Here is a 27,745-nt window from a genome sequence, read left to right as displayed (position 1 = left end):
GCTAAGGGAGTAGTAGCCAAAGCCTATAAGTGTTCATGATGTGCCAATCAGGGCCCATGAAAAAGTAACAGACACTCGGGGCATGTGGGAGTCAGATCAAACATCAGGAAGGCCCAGCTACTGTTCTGCAAAGAGAAAAAGAATGTACAGTGAGGATACGGGCTTGCCAAGAAGAGATTATTTCATTCAAGCTCAAAGAGGCTAAAAAAGCAGATTGGGTCCCAGAATAGGAAAGAGACCCTCCCAGAGCCTAATTACACGCATATCCCACACTGATGTGAGCCAAGACAGAATCTGGTGTTATATCCCAGGAACTTATTCAACCAGCTTCTGTGTGAGTCACAAATAGTATTCACATATACTAATGTATCTTATCCTCACACAATCACACAACTCTTCAAGGTAAATGGAACAAATGTCTCCCTATTTTATAAATAAAAACACAGATTCTAAGCAGTTACATGACTAAGATTACATAGCTTCAAACGGCAGCAGCAAGGCTCAAGCCCTGACATTCTGTCACAAAATCCCTTCTTTTCTGGGCAGTAGTTGCTGCTCACATTCTTAGTCAACTATCAGCTCTCTGCAAGTTCTGTAGCTGGGTGTTTAACCACAGTCAGCTTCCCACCCTGATTACAAAGCTGGACTTCAGACCTGTGGCTCTCTTGAGTCACCCACCCAGATGCTACACTTGCATTTCTTGGCTTAAGTTGGGACAAGGCTTCTTCCTTCACTCCCATGAAGAGGTCCATAGTTCAGGGTTTGTATCCTAGCATCTCTGAAAAGACTCTTTCATGGGCATTCCCAAAGAGCTCCCTATCCTATTCCCATAGATTAACTTAGAATCTGGGGAGTGATAACAGTAAGAATGAGGTGGAACTATTTTCCATAGCTTAAACTTAGGGTTTGGGGGTTAGGGTCATCTAAGAGGACTAACCCTGAGTTAAGATTAAAGACTGGTCATTCTAGTTCTGCTCTATCACTCAAAAGCAATTTTATGATTTTAGAAAGTTGCTTTTTTTTCTGATACTATTTTTCTTCATTTTTAATATAAGAGTGTTGATTCAATAATTTTTGTTCTAGCATTCAATAACTGAATGGTATAGGTTTATTATTTTATTATTATTGTTATTATCATCAGCACCACTACCAGACTGCCTCAATTATATCCTTTGAAGTATATGTGAAGTGGGTGACTACTAGGGGCAGCTCTATGACACTAGTAGAACCACCCTTATTCTCAAAGTTCACCCTCACCTCCTACACCTTCTTCCATACCAGTCCTCATGAAACTCCATCTACAAGACTTACCTGAGCATATCACAGCCACATCTTCCTTGTGGTTACAGTTGTGGTAACCCCAGAACCTGTGCTGGCACTGCTCCAGGGACTGCTCCTTTCCTGAGCAATGAACATCATCCAACCAGATGCGGCCAACCCCAGGGCCAAAGCTTCTCCGGGCTTTAACAGAAGGAGAGAGGGACTCTCCACAGCCCAGTTGCTTACATACCACCTGGTCCTCCTTTTTTCCCCATCCATCATCACAGACAGAGCCCCATACGCCCTTGTGCAGCACCTCCAGTCGCCCCGAGCACCGGATGTCTCCTCCTACAAGTCTCAAGTCAAAGGGATCTGCAGGGTGCAGGAGGAAGTCAGAAGATGGAGAGAAGCATGTAAACAAGAAAAATGAGAAGATCATTTACATCCTTATTCAAATCCCATTAGAACTTTTGAAACTCTCCATCTGTGTTTTTGTGATTATAGCCCCTTCTCTAGGTTCCAACCGATATGGCCCAGGTCCATTTACTTAACTAGGAACTTTTCACTTCCCATCTATTTTATAAAAGGCTAATATTTATAAATAAATTTCTAGTAGTTTTTAAAAGTCGAAGAATTCAACAAGTACATGAAATGAATGTTGTATGCCCTACCCCTATTATATAGAAGTCAATATAATAATAGTTCATATTAATATAGTGCTTAATATTGTTTAAAGTATTTTCATCTACAAAGATAGATATTATTAGCTCCATTTTAAAAATAATAGAATTGACTGCCAAAGGCTCTTTCAGTGGCTGGAAGCTGGCACTAGTTCATACTGTAGTCTTTTTTGGACAACTCTCAAGGGTCTGCAGGTCTTAGGTAGGTGGCAGCTGGCCTCAGTGTGCCCTGAGCCTTTTGCTGAGTGGCCCCAGGCTCTGCACTGGCACCAAATCTGAATCTATACCAACCTGTCGAACACCATTTGCCCCACCCTGGTGACTCCTTGAGACCCCATCTCACCCAAATCACATATCGTCTGAAGCTCTTTCAGCAGCTGAGCCTTATAGGCAGCCAGGCCTCATGGTGCCCTAGGCCATTTACTGAGCTGCCCCAGGCCCAGCACTGGTGGCAGCCAGCCTTGGTTCACAGCATGGTCTCATCCAGGTCCAGAGAGGCAGTGAACAACTGCACATTGCTTTGTAGCTCCTACCAGATAGCTTTGGGCTGGTCACAGGCAGCAGATGAACTTGGCCTGCACAGGAGCCTATTCCAGGAGGCCCTACAACCAACATACCCAGTTACCAGCTTCATATCACAACAGAGCACCACCTGATTAGCTCCACAAGCAGCATATCAAAAGTGTAACCTCAATAGGCACCTGAGCCTGCTGAGGCAAATCCCACTCCATGAAGTCAGCCTCCACACAGCAGCTTGTATGATGCTGTCATGGCCAACTCTCAGAGCTAGGCAGCCTGAAGGTCAATTCCACACACTGATGTGCCAACAGCAATCAAGGCTCAACTACAACAAGAGGGCACACACAACTCACACAAGGGACATTCTTCAAGCAACCAGCTTTGGATGATCAAGGAGACTGTGCTACTGAGCCCCAGAAGAAACCTCTTACATAAGGCCACCTTGCCAAGACATGGGGACGTGAAGATCTACATAATACATAGAAATAGAGGGAAGCAGCCAAAATGAGGACACAAAGAAACATGTCCCAAATGAAAGAACAGGAAAAAAACTTCAGAAAAACAACTAAATAAAATGGAGGCAAACAATCCACCAGATAAACAGTTCAAAACACTGGTTATAAAAATTTTCAATGAACTTGAGAGAAGAATAGATGAACTCAGTGAGAACTGACACAAAGAGATAGAAACCATAAAAAAGAATCAGTCAGGATACAATAACTAAAATGAAGAATACAGTAAAGGGAATCAAATGCATATTAGATGAAACAAAAGACCAAATCAGTGAGTTGGAAGACAAAGTAGCAGAACACACCCAATTGGAATAGCAAAAAGAACAAAGAATTTAAAAAATGAAGATATTTTAAGGGACTTCTGGGACAACATCAAGCATAACAACAACCGCATCATAGGGTTACCAGAAGGAAAAGAAAGAGAGCAAGGGATTAAGAACCTATTTGAAGAAATGAGTAAAAACTTCCCTAATATGGCATATGAAATAGACATATAAGTCCAGGAAGCACAGAGTCTCAAACAAGATGAACCCAAACAGGCCTACGCTATGACACATCATAAGTAAAATGCCAAAGATTAAAGACAAAAAGAGTATATTAAAAGCAGCCAAGAGAAGAACAGTTAGTTACCTATAAGGGAGCTTCCACAAGACTGTCAGTTGCTTTCTCAACGGAAACTTTGCAGGCCATAGGGACTTGCAAGAAATAATCAAAATGATGAAAAGCAAGGACCTACAAACAAGACTACTCTACTCAGCAAGGCTATCATTTAAAATTGAAGGAGAAATAGTTTCCCAGACTAGATAAAACTAAAGGATTTCATCACCACCAAGCCAGTATTACAAGAAATATTAAAGAGACTCTTTAAAAAGAAGAAGGAGGGTGAACATAAATATAAACAATAAAATAGTAACAACTATGTATCTATCAATAATCACTTTAAAAGTAAATGAATTAAACGATCCAATCAAAATACATGGGGTATCTGAATGGATAAGACATTTAAATATGCTGCCTGAAAGAGATTCACTTCTGATTGAAAGATATACACAGACTGAAAGTAAAGGGATGAAAAAAAAGATGGTTCATGAAAATGAAAACAAACAAACAAAAAACCTGGGATAGCAATACTCATATCAGACAAATAGATTTTAAAACAAAAACTATAATAAAAGACAAAGAAGGACATTGCATAATGATAAGGAGATCACTCCAACAAGAGGATATAACCATTGTAATCATTTATGCACCTAACATAAGAGCATCTAAATAAATAAAGCAAATATTGACCAACATCAAGGGAGAGATCAATAGTCATAGTAGGGGACTTTAACACCCCACTGACATCAATGTGTAGATCATCCAAACAGAAAATCAATAAAGAAACAGTAGCATTAAATGACATGCTAGACTGAGTGGATTTACTTGATATTTTTAGAGCATTTTACTCCAAAGCAGTAGAACATACATTTTTTTTCAAGTGTACATGGAACATTTTCCAAGATAGACCATGTTAGACCACAAAACAAGTCTCAATAAATTTAAGATGGAAATTATATCAAGGGAAGTCTGACCACAATGGTATGAAACTAGAAATCAATTACAAGAAAAAAACTTAAAAACACACAAACACACGGAGGCTAAATAACATACTACCAAGCAATGAAAGAGTTAAAAATGAAATCAAGGAAGAAATCAAAAGATAACCTTGAAATAAATGAAAACAAAAACACAATGACTCCAAATTTATGGGCCATAATGAAAGCAGTCCTAAGAAAAAAATTTATGGCAATACAAGCCTACCTCAAGAAACAAACAAACAAAAAATCTCGAATAAAAATCTAACCTTACACCTAAGAGAACTAGAAAAAGAACCGCAAGCAAAGCTGAAAGTGAGTAGAAGGAAGGAAATTATAAAGATCAGGAAGATCAAACCAAGAGCTGATTCTCTGAAAAGATAAAAGAAATTGATAAATCTTTAACCAGAGTCATCAAGAAAAAAAGAAAGGAGCCAAATAAATAAAATCAGAAATGAAAGGGGACAAGTGACAACTGATACCACAGAAACAAAAAGGATTATAAGAAAATGCTATGAACATTATATGCCAACAAATTGGAGAATCTGAAAGAAATGGACAAATTTCTAGAAACACACAATCTTCCAAGACTGAATCAAGAAGAAACTAAAAATCTGAACTGAGCAATTACTGCTAATGAAATCGAATCAGTAACCAAAAAACTCTCAATAAACAAAAGTCCTGGACAAGATGGCTTCACAGATGAATTTACCAAACATTCAAAGAATTAATAGCTACCTCCTCAAACTATTTCAAAAAATTGAAGAGGAGGGAGGCCTCCCAAGCTCATTTTACAAGGTCAGCATTATTACCTTGATTTCAAATCCAGACAAAGACATTACAAAAAAAAAAAAAAAGTTATAAGTTGATATCCCTCATGAAAATATATGCAAAAACCCTCACCAAAAAATTAGCAAACCAAATTAAACGATACATTAAAAAAAATCATACACTATGATTAAGTGGAATTTATTCCTGAGATGCAAGCAAGATTGGTTCAAGATCTGTAAATCAATTAACGTGATAATGCCACATAAAAACAATGAAGGATTTAAATCATATAATCACATTGGTAAATGCAGAAAAAGCATTTGACAAAACCCAGCATCCATTTATGGTAAATACTCTTAGCAAAGTGGAAATAGAGGAAACATACCTGAACATAATAAAGGCTGTATATGACAAATGCACTGCTAACATCATACTCAATGGTGAAAAGCTAAAAGTGTTTTCCTTAGATCAGGAACAAGACAAGAATGCCCACTTTCACCACTTTTACTTAACATAGTATTGGAAGTTCTAGCTTTAGCAACGAGACAAGAAAAAAATAAATAAAAAGCATCCAAAGATGTAAAGAAGTAAAACTGTCATTATTTGCAGATGGCATGATACTATACATAAAGAACTCTACAGATTCTACCAAAAAACTGTGAGATCTGATAAATGAGTTCATTAAAGTAGCAGGATGCAAATTTAATATTCAGAAATCGGTTGCATTTTTATACACCAATGCAAACTATCAGAGAAATTAAGAAAACAATCCCATTTACAATTGCATCAAAAACATTGGGAATGCATTTAACCAAGGAGGTAAAAAACCTGTACTTGGAAAATAATAAGACATCGAAGAAAGAAATTGAAGAAGATACAAAGAAATGGAAGGATATACTGTGCTCACGAATAGGAAAAGTTAACATCATTAAAATACCCATACTATCCAAAGCAATCTATAGATTCAATGCAATCCCTATCAAAATATCCATGGCGTTTTTCACAGAACTAGAACAAATACCCTTAAATATATACTGAACCTTAAAAAATGCTGAATGTAATATCCAAAATATATAAATATCTCATACAACTCAACAACAAAAAAAATAGTCCAATTAAAAAATGGGCAGAAGACCTGAACAGATACTTCTCCAAAGAGGAAATATTAATCATCAGAGAAACGTAAATTAAAACCACAATGAGATAGCACCTGACACCTGTCAGAATGGCTATCATCAATAAATCAAAGAACAACTGTTGGCGAGGATGTGGAGAAAAGGGAACTCTCATACATTGTTGTTGGGATTATTGGTACAGCCACTATGGAAAGCAGTCTGGTAGTTTCTCAAAAAATTAAAAATGGATATACCTTTTGACCCAGCAATTCCACTTTGGGGTATTTATCCAAAGAAAACTAAAACAATAATTCATTAAGATCTGTGCACCCCAATATTCATGGCAGCACAATTTAAATAGCCAAGATATGGACCTAACCTAAATGCCCATGAACAGATGATTGGATAAAGATGTTATGGTTCATATATACAATGGAATGTTACTCAGCCATTAAAAAAATGAAATCCTACTATTTGCAATGATATGGATGGATATAGAAGTTATTATGCTGAGTGAGATAAGTCAGACAAAGATAAATACCATATGATCTCACTTATATGCAGAATCTAAGGAACAAAAAGAACAAACTAATCAAAAACTGACTCACAAGTATAGAGGACAATTTGGTGATGGACAGAGGGGATGAGGGGTTGGGAGAATGGGGTGAAGGGTTAAAGAAGTACAAATTAGTAGTTGATAGATGGTCGTGGGGATGGAGAGCACGGCATAGGGAATGCAGTTAGCATTAATATATTGGCTAGATGGAAAACCAGAGGAGAGAAGGAGCAATTAGGGGAAGCATTTTATAAACTATATAAATGTCTAATCAATGTACTGTATACTTGAAACTAATAAAAAAAAATGTTTTTAAAGATGCTGAATGCCCTTGAGAAAGAACAAAGTTGAAGGTATCATGCTACCTGATAGCAAACTATGCTCCAGGCTATAGTAATCAAAATAGCATGATACTGACATGAAAACAGACACATAGATCAATGGAACAGAATAGAGAGCCCAGAAATAAACCCATGCCTATATGGTCCATTAATCCATGACAAAGGAGGCAAGAATATACAATGGGGTAAAGACAGTCTATTTAACAAATGATGTTGGGAAAACTGGACAGATGTATACAAAAAAAAATGAAGCTAGACCACTTTCTTACACCATATAGAAAGATAAACTCAAAATGGATTAAAGACTTAAATATAAGACCTGAAACCATAAAACCACCGGAAGAAAACACAGGCAGTAAACTCTGATATTGTAATATTTTTTCTGATATAACTCCTCAGGCAAGGGACACAAAAGAAAAAATAAACAAATGGGACTACATCAAACTAAAAATGTTTTGCACAGCAAAGGAAATTATTAAGTAAACAAAAAGACAACCTACTGAATGGGAGAAGATATTCACTAATGATACATTCAATAAGAGGTTAATACCCAAAATTTGTAAAGAACTCATACAATTAAACACCAAAAAAAAAAAGCAATTCAAGTAAAAAATGGGTAGAAGACCTGAATAGACATTTCTCTAAAGAGAACATACAGGTGGCCAATAGACATACGAAAAGATGCTCAACATCACTAATCATCAGAGCAATGCAAATTAAAATCACACTGAGCTATCACCTCACACCTCTCAGAATGGCTATCATCAATAAATCAACAAACAACAAGTATTGGTAAGGATGTGGAGAAAAGGGAACCTGGGCGCACTCTTGGTGGGATTGCAAATTGGTGTGGCCAGTATGGAGGGTCCTCAAAAAATTACAAGTGGAGCTGCCTTATGACCAACAATTCCACTTCTGAGTATTTGTCCAAAGAAATCCAAATCACTAATTCGAAAAGATTGATGCATCCCTATGTTCATTGCAGCATTATTTATAATAGCCAAGATATGGTAGCAACCTAAGTGTCCATCAACAGACAATTGGATAAAGAAGTGACTATATGTATGTGTGAGTGTGTGTGTGTGTGTGTGTGTGTATTCAAATGGAATATCACTGAGCCATAAAAAAGAATGAAATCTTACCATTTGCAACAACATGAATGGACCCTAGAGAGTATAATACAGAGTGAAATAAGTCAGACAGAGAAAGACAAGTACCACATGATTTCACTTATGTGTGGAATCTAAGAAACAAAATAAACGAAAAAACAAAACTGAAATAGACTCATAGATACAGAAAACAAACTGGTGATTGCTAGAGGGAAGGGGTTTGGGGGTCTAGGTGCAAAAGGTGAGGGGATTAAGAAGTACAACTTGGTAGTTATAAAATAGTCACAGGGATATAAAATACAGCATAGGGAATATAATCGATAATATTGTAATAACTGCATAGCGCCAGGTGAATACTAAATTAATCAGGGGGGTCACTTCATGAATTATATAACTATCTAACCACTGTGCTGTGCATATGAAACTAATATAATGTTGAATGTCAACTGTAAATAATAATAATAAATTAAAAACATAAAAACAGAATTGATGTTCAGCACAATTAATTAACTGTCATGGTCATTTGATGTATGTGTAGTTCTCTGTAATCACTGGTTGAATAAAATTCCATTTAATCAAATTCATGAATGAACCTAGTCTCTGGTCTCATAGACATTACCTTCACATTCAACCCATGTGTCCTCTTCATGGGTGCAGTTGTTCTTCCCCCAGTGCCCAGAAGGGCAATCCCAAAGGCTCACTTCTTTTCCTGAGCATGACACTTGCGTCAGCCAGATGGTTCCTTGGCCCTGGGTAGCCTTGTTGCAGCATCTTCGGGTCTGAATGGCCCTCCCACAACCCAGCTGCTGGCACACCACCTTTGCGGCTGACAGGTTCCAGCCTGCATTGCACACAGTGCCCCACTGCCCTTGGTGCTTCACTTCCACTCTCCCCTTGCAGCGCCCAGGGCCACCAGCCAGCCGCACATTCTCTGGAACAGTGGAGAAGAAAAGAGTGTCTAGTCTCTGTAAGAACAGTCTTCTCAGAAAACTTATCTCTCAGTTCTTTGTGTTAGTACAATATATACTAGAGTCCTTAGCACTGACTAGTAGGTGCTTGTTGAAAGAATGGATGAGTGGATCAATGGAGTGAATGTTATTTCTCAGTTCCAAGTTAAAACATTAATTATTTCTGTAGCATTTAAATTTTTTCAAATATTTTTACACTTACCTCTTGTTTCTTATAAAAGGCAAGTAGAGACATTGCATAGATTTTAAAAATAATAAAATACAAAAGTAACATACATGTTGGGTCCAAGACCAAAAGCATGTTTGCTCAGTTTCAGCATTATCAACCAAGTATCCGAGATTAGTGCTCCCAACACTCAGTATTTTTAAGAAATAGGAATGAGACCTCAGCATCAGGGTGCAAAGATTTAGTGGTTGTTTCTCTGATAACAAATTGTGGTGACAAAGAGAAGACATGGAAGTTCCTCAGCCAAATCACAGTTTAATGGTGAAGAAGGTATATACAGAGAAGGAAGGAATTAGTACATAGAAAGCAATTACATGAAGGGAGCAAAAGAATACAACAAAAATACAATTACATAGTTATATAGAGTTTTATTTATAATATGTATGCATTATGTATATAAACATATATGTAAATGTACATGTATTTATGTTGTGTTGGTTTTATGAACATCTCCTGTCTAACTAGATGGTAGACACCTTGAGAACTGAAAAAGGACATATTATAATTCGTGAACTCATTTCTTCCCCATAACTCCGACCCAAGCTCCAGACACAAGATACACTTTTCAACAATTCATTAGTGTTTGATGTGTGTGTGTGTGTGAAGATGAGAAACAGGTTCTCATATAGATTGAAAGAGAAAAGTATTAATTCAAACAAGGAGGAGTAACAATTCTAGGTAAGGATAATGTTTGTCTCTGGGGCTCGAAATGAGAAAGTGTGAGATGTGAAGGAAAGAAACTATTCAGTCATTGTATGAAAGTCTGCGGTGGGTAATAAAGGTAAACAAGAGTGGTTACATGGGGTAGCTGGCAGATAGTCCTTGAGCTCTGCCATACTCACTCTCACATAAGGCTCCTGCATCCTCATTGTGCGAGCAATCAAAAACATCTTCAGCCCGCTCACAGTGAAACAGGGAAGCTTCCATCCCATTGCATTTGACCTCTTGCATGAAGATATTTTGCTCTTTTTCTGCCAATGGCTTGTATGAAACACCACTGGGTGTCCCGTTGGCTACTCCACAGCCTAGTTCCTGGCATACCACAGCCACGTCTTTTATGTCCCACCCATCATCACACACAGTGCCCCACTGGCCCTCTTGTTCCACTTCCACACGCCCTTCACAGTGATGGGGGCCTCCCACCAGTCGCACTCTGGATGAAGACCCTGCAAAGAAATAGGATATTGGCTGGAGATCTGGGAGGAGCCCAAAGAGTACTCAGTCAAGTACTCAGTCATCTTGAAATTCTTCTACCATTCACAGAGGGTATGGAAATTTGGGGGATGAGAAAAGAAGAATTAGGAAGGAGAGGAAGAGGAGCTTCAGAACCCCATCTCTAATTCCCCTATGTTCTTAATTGAACCCTAACAAGAAATTCCATATATAGACACCTAGATATGACTGCTTGTTTTTGAGTTTGAAGATTAAGAGAAAGAAGTTTGTTGAAAATCCATCAGTTTTTAGAATCTCTGGTGGTCACAACTGGAAGGACCTACAGAGATCAAGTCTACCTTGCTATTTCATGGATGAGGAAAATGATCCACATGAAAGTGAAGGTCATATGATCACACAGTCAAATAGTGAAAGTCCCAAGTCAGTGTAGAGATGATATCTATTGTGTTATTTTTTCTTCATGACTCTGTATCTCCCCATGGCAGCCAGATTGTGGCAGGATGTCTAGATGTAATATGGGCTGGACAACTTGACTCTCTTCCAATATCAATGATCGACCCCTGCCCACCCTTGCTGCTTCCTACGACATTTTCCCATGTCCAAGAACCCAGCTCAGAAGAAATACAGAGAGCATTGAGCAAGGGAAGAATTAAAGTCTCAGAGTTTTAGAGCTCTAATACTTAGTCTAGAGGAGTCTAGGGGCTGGGGGGTAGGAGAGAGGATCCACAGAACCTCCATGTAAGTTCTGAGGAATCCAGGAGTTGTTTCTGCTTTCTGACTACAACTCTGGGGGTGGAAAATACTAATAGAAATCTTCTCCCTTCTACCAAGACATAGATGCAGAATAGAGATGGCTGTGTAGAGAGACTAGGGAAGAACCCATCAGGCAACAAACTTTTGTTGAGCGCATACTATTCAAGATATTATATTATGATCTCAGGGAACAGTAATGAACAAGATTGTCAGCATTGCAGCCCTCAAGATCACATTTAATAGGCTTGAGGCAATCCCACCAAGTCTCCTGCAGCCCCAAAGTAATATAGTGATATCGAAAAGCTAAATTTGTCATGCCTTCATGGAGTGGGACAGTTGACTGAGAGAAGTCTGCTGTACCTGAAGGGGCCACATTTGGACTGGTGGTCTATGACCTATTGGGATATGAAGAGTATAACATATGACCACATGGGCCTCATGGGGTGACTCCAGTGCCTGCAGGAATGGTAATGACTTCTAAGGACCAGATTTCCCACAGCCAGCCTTGTCTCAACTCTACACGACCTCCTTAGAACTTGAAATCAATCTCAACAGAAGTGGCTGAGAAAACTCTGACGTGGCTGATTTTAAACTACATTGGAAAGTTTATATTTAATTTGTTCTTTTGTTTTGTTTCTCTCATTTTCTTCCATAATTTTGGGGGGAATGTAGGCTAGCGATAGAAATTAAAATATAACTATAAAAAAAAAAAAACTAAGAAAAGTTTCCATTCTTGCACACATAACTTTAAGGCATATATATGTGAGTACAAATATAATTCAAAAGGAGTCATTTAGAAATAACATTTGTGTCATTGTAACTACAATTAGAGTACAAGAAAAGCAGCCTGAGGAGAGAAAAGGGCTGAGAGAAGAGCAGAAAGGGTTGTCAGGGCAGCTGTGTCCTAGGCTATCTTTAGCTTATTTTATTAGCTGAGGGCTTGAGAGAGGGACCTGGGAGTGAAGGAGCAACATCTTGGGATGTGGGAAAGCCTGTAAAGAGAGCAGTTTTCTCCCTAAGCCAGCAGTGAGGGACAGGCCTGGAGGCCAGAGAAGAACAATCAAGTAACCTGTGTTTTGGACTGAGAACCCAGAAGCAGCACTCCTTAAGGAATCAAACTGTATCTAGCAGGATTTAGGATCCTCCACACCCCTAGCAGAGTTTGTATCTGTCCCTGCCTGGTCAATCCTCTATCATCAAGAAAAAGAGTAGACTAAAGGGATAATGTAAAAGAAACTGCTAATCTACAACCCACCCCCTTGAGTTTGAACCATCATGGCCTCCCCCTCCCACAGACTCATTCTCTCTGTGCAGCCATATTTTCTCCTTGGTTGAGCAGTTTCTGTGTTGCCCAAAGATTCGTCGCAGAGGTGGCCAGTGGTGGCCAAAATCCAGCTTGCATTTTGCTGGTCAAGCCATGTGCTGCACAGAAGGAGATTCATTTCTAGTTCAGAGGTTCCATTAAGCCTGGCAGAGGACCTGGAAGTGGTAGAACCCAGCAGGGCAAAAGGGAATTTCCAAGGAATGTCCATAAAGGGGTGAGGTGCCTACTGAACCTATAACAAAGTAATTTGCTACTTGAAGGTGGCTGAGGGTCTTGGTCCCCAGGGGCCAAGTGTGGAGGAATTCCCTTGCAAAATAATCCACCCAAATTGTCTAGGTTCTGGAGGTGGAAAATCCACCCAGATAGGACTGAGTGGGTGGATTGGGAAAGCAGAAAGGAAATCTGCTGGAGTTGTTTTGAACTAGAGCCTTTTCCCATGGCCCAAGAAGCTTCAAATTTTTCACTTTCCAGAGCTTGGAGGCCTTCATCTCAGGACCTCCCCCCAACCCCCCAAAAAATCTTACCTAAAAGGACAGGTCCGGTACAAATGGCTGAGGAAAAAAGAAGGAAATGGGTGAGATTATGTAGTCATTTTTCAAGGCTTTGTTCAAAAAACAAAATTCTCTAGAAATCCTTTTCTGAACTTTTTGAGACATTTGGAGTGGTAGATATACAGTCTTCAAAGCCATCCCTACTATTTGGGCCTTCTCCTGAATGAGCAGCATTGAAAGACACTGGTTAGAAACCACAGAGATCAATTCTACCACAGCTAGCTGACCCATCATTTTACGTTGGCCCTACCCCAAGCATAGATAGATTTGGTTTTCTATTCTAGTCAATTAGATTGATTGGTGATTCCTGCCTGAATTAGAAGTGTGGTGATACAGCCTCTGGGCTCAACAAGAAAGCATCCTAGAGGCCACTGAGAAGATGCACTGGTGGGGCAGCAAAGAGAGTAGGAGAAATTGGCAGAATTTGTCTGTGTTCACTGGCACTGTATTTAGACCAGGGTCAGCAAACTTTTTCCATAAAGGGCCAGATTGTTAATATTCTAGGCTTTGTAGGCCATATGATCTGTGTTATAACTATTCAATCTGCCACTGTAGCATGACAGCAGCGATATATATGTAAATAAAAGAGCATGATAGTATTCCAATAAACTTTTATTTATGGACATTGACATTTAGATTTCATGTAATTTTTATGTGTCACAAAATATTTTTCTTTTGATTTTCCTCCAATCATTTAAAATTGTAAAAACTATTCCTAGTTTGTAGGATGTAGTTTGCTGACCCCCAAACAAGTTAGAAAGCAGCTCTATATTTAGTTCCAAACCAAGAAGGGACATCACTTGTAAAATTCTTAATTTTTTGCAGGAAATGAAATGGGACATCTCTTGCAGAGTTAATCTTTTTAGTAAACCCGGTTAAGTTTTCTTCCTTTCTTAGAGAAAAAGGCCCTCTCTCTCAAATCCTGATAATTGCCCCAAACTGGTGACTCAGATCCTCTGGCTATTGATAAGGATCGTCAGCTCATTGTTAGCAGAAATGTTGTTAAGTCAAACAGGGCCCTTAGAGTCAGAGAGGGGAGAGGACTTTAGGCCAAAGGTCTTTTTTTCACTCTTTAAGAAATATATTAACCAAGCCTATCTCCCTTTACTCAATAGGCAAATCAATAATAGAAATTAATAGATATATGATTTAAATAATAAGTTTGTATCTTCTTTTCCTTGCCTAGGGACTGAGGTGGCTCTTCAGTAGGAAACCCAAGACCCCGCCCTGACTGAGGCAGAAAGGTAAAGAGCTCCATGAAACCCCAAAAGGCAGGGCCATTCTCAGTGTTGCAGAAATGTTGTGAAACAAGACCAACGAGAAACCAAGCTCCACTTGGAGAGTTGGAGAACTCAGGTTTATTATGCCAGCAGTCCCAGAAGAGCTAGCACTCTGAAGATCTGGACCCCAAGCTTAGGGGTAACCTTACTTTTATAGGGCTTAACAAGCAAAGGCAATACAACTGTTCTTAACAAGCAAAGGCAATGTATCTGTTCTTAACAAGCAAAGGTAATACATCTGTTATCTAGACTGAACAAGCAAAGGGTAGGGTGAGTCTTCAGTTGATCTCTAGGTCACCTGCCCCTTTGCCCTATGTGGCAAGCATGTCTACAGATTACAATGTTAGCCATTTGAGTAGAAAATTCCTCTTCATCAGGAGGAAGCAGATATGGAAGAAGAGACCTCCCATCCTTCAACGTCCATACTAATAATAAGGGGGTTCATGATTCTTAGAAAAGAGTTAGGCAGAAAAGTTAGTTAGGAGGTTTCGGGTCTGCCTGCAAAGACTCTGAGGTCATCCTATCCTAGAAAGGGTCCGCCCTAATCTACCCACAATTAAGTAAACCAAAAGGGATTTTTTAACTCACACAAAGAAACAAGTAGGCAGAGAATTAGGTACTAATTTAAGCCAGTCACTCGCACCTGCGCAGTGAAGACCCCCAATGACCTTCAACTAACCTGAGCCTCATTACACCATTATTATAATGTGATGCATATGCTCGGAAGTTCATTAATATCATTATAACAGACTGAATTCTGGGAACAAACTTGCGTAGAAAGCAAAATGATGAATCACTCAGTCCTGTCAATCTTAGTTGTCAATCAAGGAAACCCACGCCTCTAAGAAAAGTAACCAACCACAGCAAATAGGGATAAAAATCTCCAAAGGCTTTGTTACCAGGCCTTTTGAGCCACACTTCTCTTGCTAAGTTCTGCTTCCACGTCTGGAAGTGTACTCTCCCTTCTAAAAAACTTTTCTTTTCTACTGTATTTCAGTGTCTTGCTCAATTCTTTGTTTGAGACATCAAGAACCTGGATAATGCACGGGGAGAAGAAACCCACTTTCCCGTAACAAAACCCCCAGATTAAGCACCAGCACATCTTTGAAGCATCAGGATTTCTCCCTGGAGGCTAGCTGTGTAATTTGACTCCTCTATCCATTAGGCTCCTTCCTGGTGTTGTGCAGAATCCTGAACTCTGTGACTGTTAGCAGTCCTTGAGGCCTAGGCATTTTGAACTTTAGAACTCATTGTCCACTCCTACTGACACCACTGCATGTTATAGGATATTTCTGAAGGAGCTATCTTTGGACCTCAAACCTAGAGCTTTCCAGGAAGATCCAAGTATTTCAGTTGCTTGTTCTGAAATATTTCTCCCATTGGTTTCCAAATAATTTTTTCTTTTTTTTTAGGCCAAACAACCCTTGGTTGACCTCACAGATTGCAAGGACCTTGTCAGCTTACAATCTCTTATTTTTTATTTTTTACACCTACAGCACCTGGTCTTCCTAGGTAGTCTCCCATCCTAGTACTAACCAGGCCCAACCTTGCTTAGCTTCTGAGATCAGATGGTATCAGGCTTGTTCAGGGTAGCATGGCTGTAGATGGTTTCTAAATAATTTTAAAAATAATTTTATGCCCTTGATCTTCAGAATGTGACTGCACCTAGACTGAGACCTTGTTTACAACTGCCTAGGACAAGGTTATATTATATATTACATCCCACATGTCTAATAATGAACAAAACATACGTATATGTAAAGGAAACTAAATGTATTGAGTCAGATATGCAGTGTGAAAGTGATATAACCCAAACGGGACTTGAAAGCTCTGTAGTAGGGTAGATAACTGTGGGTAGCACAGAAAAGCTTCATAAAGGAGGTTGGACTGAAGGTAAGCCTGGGAGATTCAATAGCATGATCATCACAGGCAAGACTGGCTGTTAGATGATATAAGGGTTGTATAGATGTTTAAGAATATGGCCAGCAGTCTACATAGAGCACATAACTGTCCAACTAAGAGATCAGTGTGAGCCTTTGTGATGCACTGAATCATCAACACAATACAAATGGATATGATTAATTAGGGAGAGGACATAGCAGGCATTTTTAGCCATCAAGTTAGTAATCTTATGAAAGGGCTCCTAATAAACCTTTGAGGAATATATTACCGTTATTTCATAAATGAGAAAAAAGATTTCAGAGAGATACAGTAACTTAAAATTCAGACAGCTAAGAAATTTAAGACCAAAAATTGAAAATCATGTCCCTTTGACTCCAAAATCCCCTTTCACTCTAAATTAATCCAGGTCATAAGGAGCTGGGGAAAACTAAGGAAATATTATTTGAAACACTTTTGCAAGGAAACTGGACAATGAAAGGTGTTTGTCTTGCAGCTGACTTCCTTTTTCTATTCTATCTGCTGATACCCACAGTCCATTTATTTATCTTTCCGAAAATAGTACATTTAGAAAAAAATTATGTAAAAAGGAAGGTGGGATAAGCTATTATAAATTTGTCAGTGTAAATACAGGAAAATAGAAAAATATCTGGTAATCGAAGTGGAATATAAATTGAGTATGGAGTAAGTGGCTTTTGGGATTTAGAACAGTTACCAGATATTGAAAAAAAGGAGAAGAGGGAGAAGCCTCTCCTTGAAAAATACCTGAATCTGCACCAGATGGGTAAGGAGAGGATTCTTCTGATCAAAGTTCCAGAGTACTCTGAGGCCTAAACCAACAGTAGCAGAAATACTCACCAAAGATCAAGAGGAGCAGATCCATGACAGAGCTGAAAACAACAGGCTGAAATTTAAGGCTAGAAGGAGGTCCCAGAGCAGCAATATTCAGCTTTGACTGCAACTGTGCTGAGAGGAGGGAAGAAGGAAGGTCTTGTCTGCAGCAGAGGCATTATCAGATGACCAGAAACAGGTCTGCTCAGGAGGCAGACCTCAGAGAGCTGGACTTGCTGAATTCTGTACATCCCCACAGGAAGGGCAGTGGCCGGAACTGGCAGAAAGATACTGAAAACAACCAAAGAACCCAAGCTGTTATAACTTGGTTGTGCTGTAATCTCAGCCCCACTCATCTTTTCTTCAGCCTCTTTATTATGTAAACAGGAGAAAGCTGTCCCTAGGAAAGGCAGGTACTAAGAGTGGGCCTTTTCGCTTTAGAAAATCAGGCAATGCTTTATCTCCATGTGCAGTTCATGGGGCAATCAACCAATTTGGATTTCTTCACTCCGGATGGAAGTGCCTAGAGAATATAGAAGCCAGATATCATAGAATAAATTCAGAATTGCCTCTAGAGGCACCATAATACGGAATCAAAACCATAATCCAGAGTCAAGATATTAAGGGCTGGCTTTATTTCCTTCAAACCAGCTTTTCCAGTGCTAAGTAGAGAACCTAGTACATGGATCCGCTCTTCTCTTGTGCTTTTCCTGGTTTATGCCCTTCTTTGGAAGCTGAGTGGAAACATGTCCCTATGGCAGTAAAATCAAGTCATTTTTAAGTCTAAGATATGATAGACAGACACTGAGCAACAAGACCTTCAGTATTCCCAAGTTGCCCTCACTTGCTATTGAGTATAGCTATGCTTCAAGGGCTATTCAACTCCAGACTACTCAAGCACTCAGCTACATATACTAACATCATTCCCTATTGTTTCGAGCAGGGTAATTTTCCCACTACGAGAAAATATCTTAGCTTCTTTATAATATTCAGGTCACTCTGCACAAAGATAAGTTCATTATTGGGAGTCATTTTTTATCCTATATTTCTTCATTTACTTATTATTGTTTTAAGTAAAAATTTTTAGCAGCCATGAATACCAGGTGAATATGATGGGCGAAGGGAAAATATTGAATGAGCAATAGTTTGGTACTCCAAAAGGATATGGTCTAGTAGTTTTAATAGCATATGAAAACAGCTATAAGGGAGGAAAGTATAAGAAACTTGGGAACACAATGGTGGGAATGGTAACCTCTACTTGGGCTAATCAGAGACTACACAGAGATGACAACACTTAACAAAGAGTTAAAAAATGAGTAGAATGAAGAGGAAGAACTTAAAAAAAGACTTTGTTATGCATATGCACACAAATAAATTGCCAAATTACCCATTTAGGCAATGACAGGTAGTTTGGAATGGCTGAATCACAGCCTGCTTGATGGTCAGGTGTTAGGGGATATTAGTGTGGAAAGGCACAGACACTAGATGATATGAAAGTATCAACAGGGTCCAGATGATGAAGAGTCTATTATAAATGGGTTTGTGAATGCTAATTACTCATATCCTTCTGTTTCCAGATTTTGAAATGATGAAGTAACAGATCCATAATTCAAGAAAGGGTCAAATGTCAACTGTACTGTTGATAAATCTAAATTAGATTGCAACTGGGATCCAAGATCCTATGCATTTACCTACAGCCTTCAGGAGCCAGACCTGCCATACGAAGTTTACACTTGAAGGAGAAAAACTTCATGTGGATAAACTCACTATAGAGCTCAGACCTCAAAATTCAGATATATTTCTCCTCCTCTCTTTTGAAAATCTGAATGAAAGAAAAAGAGGGAAAAAATAAAATCTTTCTCCCCAACATAGTATTTATTTTATTAATAGTCAAAAGCAGGAAGAAAGGAAAAGGAAGCTTTTTTTTTTTCAGTCAAAAAGGGCATTATCCCAAGAGCACTAGAAGCCACTGAAGGATATTATGTATTTTAGAGCATGTGTTCTGACGAAGTGTGGAGAAGGAATTGGAATAGGGGAAGTCTGGAACCAGGGAGGCTCATGAAAAGACCACTGCACCAGTCTAGAGAGAGCAGAGGAGGGTCTAAACTGACAAGGTGGTGCGGGATGTTGAAGGAAGGGAACAGATATGAGAGATAATTAATTGTAAAATCTGTAAGAAGACTTTGCTTTTTTGATGTGAACATGAGGGTAATTAGCGGTTTAAGACAATTTCCAGATTTCTAGAAGAGAAAAATATGATAGAAAATAAAGATAAATGTCAACAATGGTAGGTGCAAAGTAGAAGACTACACCTCTTAGTCACAGTGTTATGGGGGAGTGAAACATTGCTTAACAGGAACCAGGAAGGCTGTATGGGAAAGGGTGCTGCTTAAAAGTGGTAAAGGTCTGAAATAATCACTGAGAAGAAAAGGGAACCTGGATAAAGGCAAGTAATGTGACTATTTTTCAGCATTGAGGTATAAACCTGGATTTGTAAGTGGCACCAATATGCCCAGTTGTGAGGTCCTCTCAAGTTGCAGTCAGAGGATCTTGTGTGAGATTACCGGCCTGACTGATTCAGAGTTGGAGATTTGTAAGCAAAATATGTCTGGAGGCTGATAAATCCAGGGGATGCAAGCTGAGAGACCAACTCAAGTGAGCTATAAGACTTAGGGAATATCAGGAAATTGGGTGACAAAAGGTGAAAACAAAAATAAGTTGTAAGAAAGGAGATCTCACTGAGCAAGGGAGAGAAGTGGTAGAAATTTTGAGGGATAGAAAGTTGTTCAGCGATTTGGAGAGGAGCGTTTAAGGTTTTAGGGGAGAAGCAATTCTAGGTAATAACAAGTCCCAAGTCAGAGAACTGAAAGCAAGTGAAGTTGGAAGTTTTAGAGGCTGAGAAGTTCAAGGTATTAAGAAGAGGTTATCAGTAGGAGGTTTATCCAAATAAGGGAGATTGTGAGGGATACAGGGGGTGGGGAAGCCCAAATCTGTGTGAAAGTAGAGATATCTGAGAGTAGGAAGCCATCTGAGTTGTTTTCCCTTATATTTCCAATGCTTGACATGCAATAAATGATTGTTGACTCTGTGAATAAATGAATGACTCTATTGACAGCTAAAGAACATGACAGAGTCTAAATAATAAACAGAAACACTATGTCTTGTCCATTATATCCACAATGTCTTGTTTGGGCAGGGGAGTAAAGGCCATATAGTCTCCAAAAGGAAAAACTGCCAGGAAATAAATATTCTGTCTGTCTGGAGTTTACATAATCAAAGGAAAATTTAAAGAGCTAATAGGATACCAAGTCAATCAGGGGTCTACCACCATAATAAGAAGATAGATTCTTTTTTAAGGAAGACTCATGCCAGTTACTCTTGATGGGATGAGGCTTTTAATATGCACCTATCTTACATAGAATTGGCTTAGAAACTGTGTGGGGCTGAGCTCACAGGTGAGAGTCACTGAGGTGTGCTTCCTGGGTGGGAGAAGATAAAGACTGGCATTCTGGATGCCAGAATGACTAGGGCTCTCTTGGGCTGATTTTCTATAAGCAATTGATCTAGAAAGCAGAATGCTTGTGGGTTTGGCTGTTCTTTCCTGTGTGAATCTGTTAAAAACCTGTAAATAAGAGCATTAATTCCCTTTTGTTGTTCTCATTTGTTTACCTGCCTCTCTCATTCGTGTCTAGAACTGAGAAGGAGCTCAAAATGAGGAATAGATTCAGGACTTGGGGCAGAGGAAGCATAAGCACTCTTCAGGCACATATAAAAAAATTGCTTTGTGGGACTCCTGAGGAGGTAACAATACCTTCATATGGACACTACAGGAAAACTTTTTTTAACTCATCATGAGAAAAATCTGAAGACAGAATAGGTTGTTCCAGAGACCATAAACTATAACTATAGGAGTTTAATCATATGCTATATTAAAAATATTCCATTATTTATATTGGTGATTATTAATTTTTTTTGGTCACAGACTCTCAAAATTGCAAAAACATTCTAATTACTGTTAGGAAAAATATCCTAAATGCTTTTTTAAATAACAACAACAACTGTGTCAGACTGAGGGCCCTTGTGCATGCTGAGAGACAGGCAGGACACCTGAGTAATGGCCTCCCTCAGGACATGACAAAGCTGTAAAGGCCTGTCATTCTTTAGGTACCAGAAATGAGAAATCCAAGAAAGAGGACAGGTGACAGCAGCCAAAAACGTGGACTCCACAGAAAGAACACTCTGTACTCTGTCTATGCTGTCTGCATTCTGCCTGGCTGTCTATGTCCTGTTGGTACAGAAGCTGGCCCTGGCTGCCGTTGTGTTTCTGGTGGCGCTCTGCCTTGGAACTTCAACTAGTGCTTTTATAGACGTTCCTGTAACCATTCTTACAAAAGTTATTACAGTGCAGAGGCTAAAAGCATAGATGTCAGAGGCAGGTAGACCTGATTATGGTTGCAACTCCATCCCTTAATAGCCAAGCAGCCTTGAGCAAGATACTTTGACCCTTTGAGGTAGTTTTGTTGATCAAGATTTATACTTTTTTTTTGCTGGAATAACCAGTTTTCATTTCTGCCTTTTGTTAAATACACATTTAATCTTGCTTAATCCACTTTCATGTTCCTCTTTTCAATGGGAAATCAAAAGTGACAGCAAAGCAAATAGCTATAGGGTGACTCCTCAGATAAGCACCAAGCCGGAGAGGTCATCTCATTTCCTAATGCCAGTCAGCCTTAATTAGTTCTCAGATGCCTCCAAACTGATTCTCTACACATCCCTGATCCTAAACCTCAGTCCTCAGTCCTATGAAAGACAGAAATTCTCATGTTAAAAAGCCTTTATTCTGGTAACATAATAAATGGTTCAGTGAAGGGCCTAGGAGAAGGAAGCAAGAGGAACTGTCTGAGGAACTGGTTCTGGATTGGGAAGTTTCACACGGGGTTACTGGACATCATTGCACTGTGCTGCCTCTCCACAGAAGACATTGTCAAAATGAGAGCTCTGTAATGAGTCATGTGCACAATTTACAGTAAGTTCTTGAATAACACTGTTTCATTCAATGTTGTTTTGTTATAACGTTTTAGAGAAAAAAATTGATGCCTGGCTAGGGCCACTATCTGTGTGTAGTTTGCACGTCCTCTCCATGTCTGTGTGGGTTTTTTCTGAGTACTCCAGTTTCCTTCCACATTCCAAAGATGTGCATGTTAGGTTAATTGGTGTGTCTAAATTGGCCAAGCCTGAGTGTGTGTGTGTGTGTGTGTGTGTGTGTGTGTGTGTGCATGCACACGCACCCTGCAATGGAACTGACATTCTGCCTTGTGTCTGGAACTGCTGGGATAGCTCCAGCCACTCATGACCCTAAACTGCAATAAGTGGGTTGGAAAATAATAATTGTTTTTCAATCTTTCCTAAATGTATGTATATATAGCTTACATTTATTTCAGTGTTTAATATTAGAAGTGTTTTGAGTCTTTAAATAGAATTTTGATGATGTTCTTGTGACCAGAAATATGCGATAAGAACTTAACTTTTGTTTAGATCAACTAGCCTATGGTGAAACTGGTTTCACTATATGCCAGTCTGTGGCCAAAAGCCTGTCATTAAGTGAGGACTTACGGCATTGGTGTGTGCTTCCTACTTAGCTATGGAGATATTACGCTGTCAAATTCCAAATCTTCCTTACCCAGGAGACAAAGAATTCCATTAATCTGTGTGACCAAGAGAATTGTTTCTGTTTTATCCAACCCAGATTTCTCTTTTTCAGGTCTATAGATCCACTGCCGAGGGTCCACACCATCCCCATTCCGTGTGGTCTGGGTGGGGATGGCAATTTCCTTTCTTAAGTTTCTTAATTTTCTTTTATTTACTGGAGAATGCCACCTGTCCTTGAAAAGAGTTTGGAAATGGATCACAGAGATGACAGTGCCATAGGGGAAGACTAAGAGCATGTAGGAGAAGAAGGAGGAACATGAAGAGCAGAGTGTGGATATTCTGTCACCCCTCTCTCTCAGTGCTCTCAAAGCTGATAATAAAATTTTAATCAAATCTTCACAGTTTAAGTAGAAGTATTCACTGCCTATCTCTTGTGTAGCGAGCACTGTTTAAGGCTCTAAAAGTAGAACAGAAATTAGTGATGGGTTAAAGACAATCTTATCTATCAAGACATAAATGCCATCTTAAAAGAGTATATTTTAAATGCTACAGTATAACATTTTTAGAATAACATTTTAAAGTCACAGTTCCTATTGTCTTCTTGGATACTCTTCTTCTAGAGTATCATTCTTTGTATTAATTAATATTATTATTTTGACTAATTAATAATTGTTTATTGTTATAATAATAATTAGACATTATACAAAATGCAAATTATAATTAGTAATTGATTTAATTAGTATTTTAAATAATAATAACGGTTTAATATTAACCTTTGACACTTGGAAATCAAAGTTGTAAATAGTAAGTTGGGTAAAAGAATTTTCATATGTAAATGAAGATAAGGGGGGAAAACTCTGCATAGATGTATATTAATAAAGACATAGATTTAGATACAAATATAGGCATAGACACAGATATCTTAACACCTTGCAAGGGTAGAATCCAGAGTCAACTTCTGTGAGGCTGAGAAGAGATACATTAGGAAGAATTAAAATGTTAATAGGAATTTATTTGGTTTTATTTTTTGCTATTAGAAAGTAATGTAAATTCTCTAAATTCTCTCCTCTCTCTCATATAAAATCACTAATAGCATCTCTTTTGCTCATAGATGTGATTTTCCAAATGTTTGCAATCTGAGCAGGTGCTAAAGTCTAGAAAAATAGGTACTAGACCACATGCACAGGACATGCTCAAAGACTGAGAAATTGAGGAACCGGAGTTTATAAACAAACCTGAAATGCTGCAAGCCAACTCAAGTTAAAACCCTTTTGGGACATCACCAAGATATCCAAGATAGGAGGTTCCTGAATTTTCCTACTCCCTGGATGCACTAAATATACAGCTACACACAAATCAAATCTCTCTAAAAGAAATCCAGAAACTACTTAAGGGACTCCTACACATTGAGCAACTAAGAAAATACACACACTGAAATAGTAGAAAAGGCTGAGACACACTCTCACCATAAACTCTACCCCTGGAATGGCACCTTACAATCAAGAGGAAACCTCCAACTCCCAACTTTTCCCTGAGAGTGAAAGGTTTGGACCACACACCTAGCACTCCAAATTTTATAGCTTTAATGCAAGAGATAGACCCCCAAATCAGCTGACTCTTGCATTCCCAAGACCCACAGTACTATAGTGAACAAAGAAACAATGTTAAATGTTTCAGAATCATGTTGCCCCACTCCAGGCTCAGTGAAGATGTAGCAGGCAAAAACACATCTCCTAGTTTCTCTGAAGAAGATTTAATGGTATATATTCCCAGCTGCTGCCCGAGTTTCTAGCTTATAATCAGCCTGCATATGGGATCTAGTTGGGATCCTACCAGGAGCCTGAAAAAGCTGGCAGACATGTTTCCCACCAGCTCCTTCTGGCTTATTCTAACAGTAAAACCAATAATCCAGCTTCTCCCTGGGAGGAGCTTGCCCACACTTCTAGTGCCCCAATTGTTATAGCTGCTACCTGACCCTCAAATTATCTAGCTCTGTGAGCTGTGGGGCTTGGCATTCACAAATCCCTTAGGACCACATAAAATAACGAGGCAGTTCTATCTGGTCACACAAACATTCCCTGAGACTACTCCCACTGGCTCAGCACAGAGTGAATAGGCAAAAAAACCACAATCTTCCAGTTACTCCCTTATAAGGGCCAGATTGCATATCTAGTGTCCTGACTTTCCCAGATGCTACCTGAAGGTCAACCTTTCAGTTAGTCTAGAAAGCGTAGTTGAGGGGGTAAGCAATTAGTCATCCTCCAGGAACCTGAACAAGTCTATGGGAATTTCGCATGCCTTTGAGATACTAATGGATTTTTGGCATACTCTCAGTACAGAGAGCCACTAGAAACAAAGAGAGTGGCTTGGGCAATCACAAGGGTTTGGGAGGCAACAAGGAGATCAGGATGGACTGACTGATTGACAGGGTTTATCTACTACATGAAGACAATCTGTTAACACTGGGAGAAGTGGCTGTTATGTTGCTGTCTAATGCGCAGAAACTAACTTTGATAGTCAAGAAAAATGAAGAAAGAAAGTAATATGTTCCAAACAAAAGAACAAGATAAATCTCCAGAAACCAACCTTAATGAAATGAAAACAAGTGGTTTACCTGATAGAAAGTTCAAGAGTCATAAAAATGCTCACCAAGGTCAAGAACAAAGTGATAATTTCAAAATGATATAAAAAAATATAAAAATGTACCAAACATAAATCATAGAGATAAAGAACACAATAACTAAACTGAAAAAAAATTTAATAGAGCTGGTGGGCAGATTGATCAAACTAAAAAAAGAAGAAAAAATCAGCAAGCTCAAACAGAGGGCAGTGGAAATTATCCAAACAAACAAACAAACAGAGTGAAAAAAATAAAAAATAATTGAGGGAACTATGGGACATTATCAAGTGACCAATATATGCATTATAGGGGAGTAAAAGAAGAAAAAGAGAAATGGGTAGAAAACTTATTTGGAGAAGTAATATCTGAAAATATGCTAATCTGGGAAAAGAAAAAGATATTTAGATCCAGAAAGCCTAAAGAATACCCCCACAAAAAAGATTAATTTAAAGAGACTCACATTGAGACACATTATAATTAAATTTTCAAAAGTTAAAGACAAAGAGAGAATCTTAAAAGTAGTAAAAGAAAAGTGACTCGTTACATACAAGGGAACCCCCATAAGACTATCAGCTGAAGGAAAAAATTGCCAACCAAAAATACTCCACCTGATAAAGTCGTTATTCAGAATTGAAGGAGAGATAAAGAGTTTCCTAGACAAAAGAAAGCTGAAAGAATTCATCTCTAGACTGGCCTAACAGAAATGTTAAAGTGTTACTCAAGCTGAAACGAAAGGAAGCTAATAAGTAACCGGAAAATATAAAAGTATGAAATTCACTAGTAAAGTTAAATATATATTTAAATTCAGAACACTCTAATATTGCAATGGTGATGCATAAATCACTTACAACTCCAGTATAAAGGATAAAAAACAAACATATTAAAAATAACTATAATGATAATAATTTGTTAATGAATACATGATATAAAAAAAGATATAAATTCTAAGCAAAACATAAAATCTGGAGGTGAGTGTAAAAATATAGAACTTCTGTAGGAATTTGAAGTTAAATTGTTATAAGCTTAAAATAGACATAATTACATTTTATGTAAGCCTCATGATAGACATAAAACAAAAACTTATAATAAATATGCAAAAGATAAAGACAAAGAACACAAAACATACAACTACAGATAATCATTAAATCATACAGAAAAAAGGAAGAGAGGACAAAAAAGCAAGAAACAAAATAGTTAAAAATAATAAAATGCCAATAGTAAGTCCATACCTATCAATACTTACTTTTTTTTTTTACATTTAACTTATATGTTAGACTTCCAGTCAAAATGATAGAGTAGGTAAATGCTATGCTTGCCTCCACTCAAAATTACAAATAAATTATAGAAAAATCACCCTTGAGAACCATCTGAAGAATAGTTGAACAGAACTCCTATAGCAAAAGATGTAAAGAAGAAGCCATGTGAAGACTGGCAGAAGGGGTGGAGATGAAAACTGGGCTGGTTCCACAACCGTGTGTGATAGTTAAAAATCTGGAGGGTTATCTTGGCGGCGGAGGTCCCCCCTGAGGAGAAAGGGGTCTCAGACCCACACTGGGTTCCCCAACACAGATCACCAGTGTTGTGAAGAGAAATCCCCACAGCATCTGGTTGTGAAAATCAGTGAGGATTCTGTCCAGGTGAGATGGAGGGCTGCTGGAGTCCCAGGCATTCCTTTCAAAAAGCCTACACACAAACTTACTTAGGGACGGACTCACTTACACCGAGCTCCTGTGCTGGTGTAGCAGTTCAAAAACTTCCAGGTACTTAGCGGAGAGGAAGTGAATTATCTGGCTTCAGGGAGAGGGCTGGAGGGGTGGCTCTGGTCAGGCCGGTGTTACTGTTCCTTTGTCAAGTCCTCCCCCAAACCAGCTGGCTAATGACTAACACTGTTTGCCCCACCCTGGTCATGCTCTGAGAATTTGCCTCATCCAACTTGCACACAGGCCTGAAGCTCTTTCAGTGTTGGTTCCAAACAAGTGGCCAGCCTCAGAATGTGCAGCAGACTTTCCTAAAAATCTACGAGAGGTCTAC

At 38.7% G+C, this 27,745-nt stretch overlaps 1 protein-coding gene and 1 pseudogene across 1 annotated transcript; both read right to left on the bottom strand.

Annotated features, from left to right (window-relative positions):
* Positions 1-6: 6 nt before the first annotated feature.
* CD5L (CD5 molecule like) lies at positions 7-27,525 on the bottom strand. The gene is made up of 7 exons (XM_006919524.3): positions 27,414-27,525; positions 17,473-17,736; positions 13,409-13,435; positions 10,477-10,800; positions 9,060-9,371; positions 1,312-1,632; positions 7-125 (listed from the first exon to the last, which is right to left on the bottom strand). The coding sequence occupies exons 2-7, from the start codon at positions 17,495-17,497 to the stop codon at positions 118-120; spliced, it is 1,017 nt and encodes a 338-aa protein (XP_006919586.1). The 5' UTR covers positions 17,498-17,736; positions 27,414-27,525; the 3' UTR covers positions 7-117.
* On the bottom strand, positions 16,203-16,321 carry LOC112469197 (annotated as a pseudogene).
* Positions 27,526-27,745: the final 220 nt, after the last annotated feature.

This window comes from Pteropus alecto, unplaced genomic scaffold (genome assembly GCF_000325575.1).
Source record: "Pteropus alecto unplaced genomic scaffold, ASM32557v1 scaffold106, whole genome shotgun sequence".
Lineage (NCBI taxonomy): Eukaryota > Metazoa > Chordata > Mammalia > Chiroptera > Pteropodidae > Pteropus > Pteropus alecto.
The sequence above is the reverse complement of the archived record's forward strand: the minus strand, read 5'-3'. Positions and strand labels throughout refer to the sequence as shown.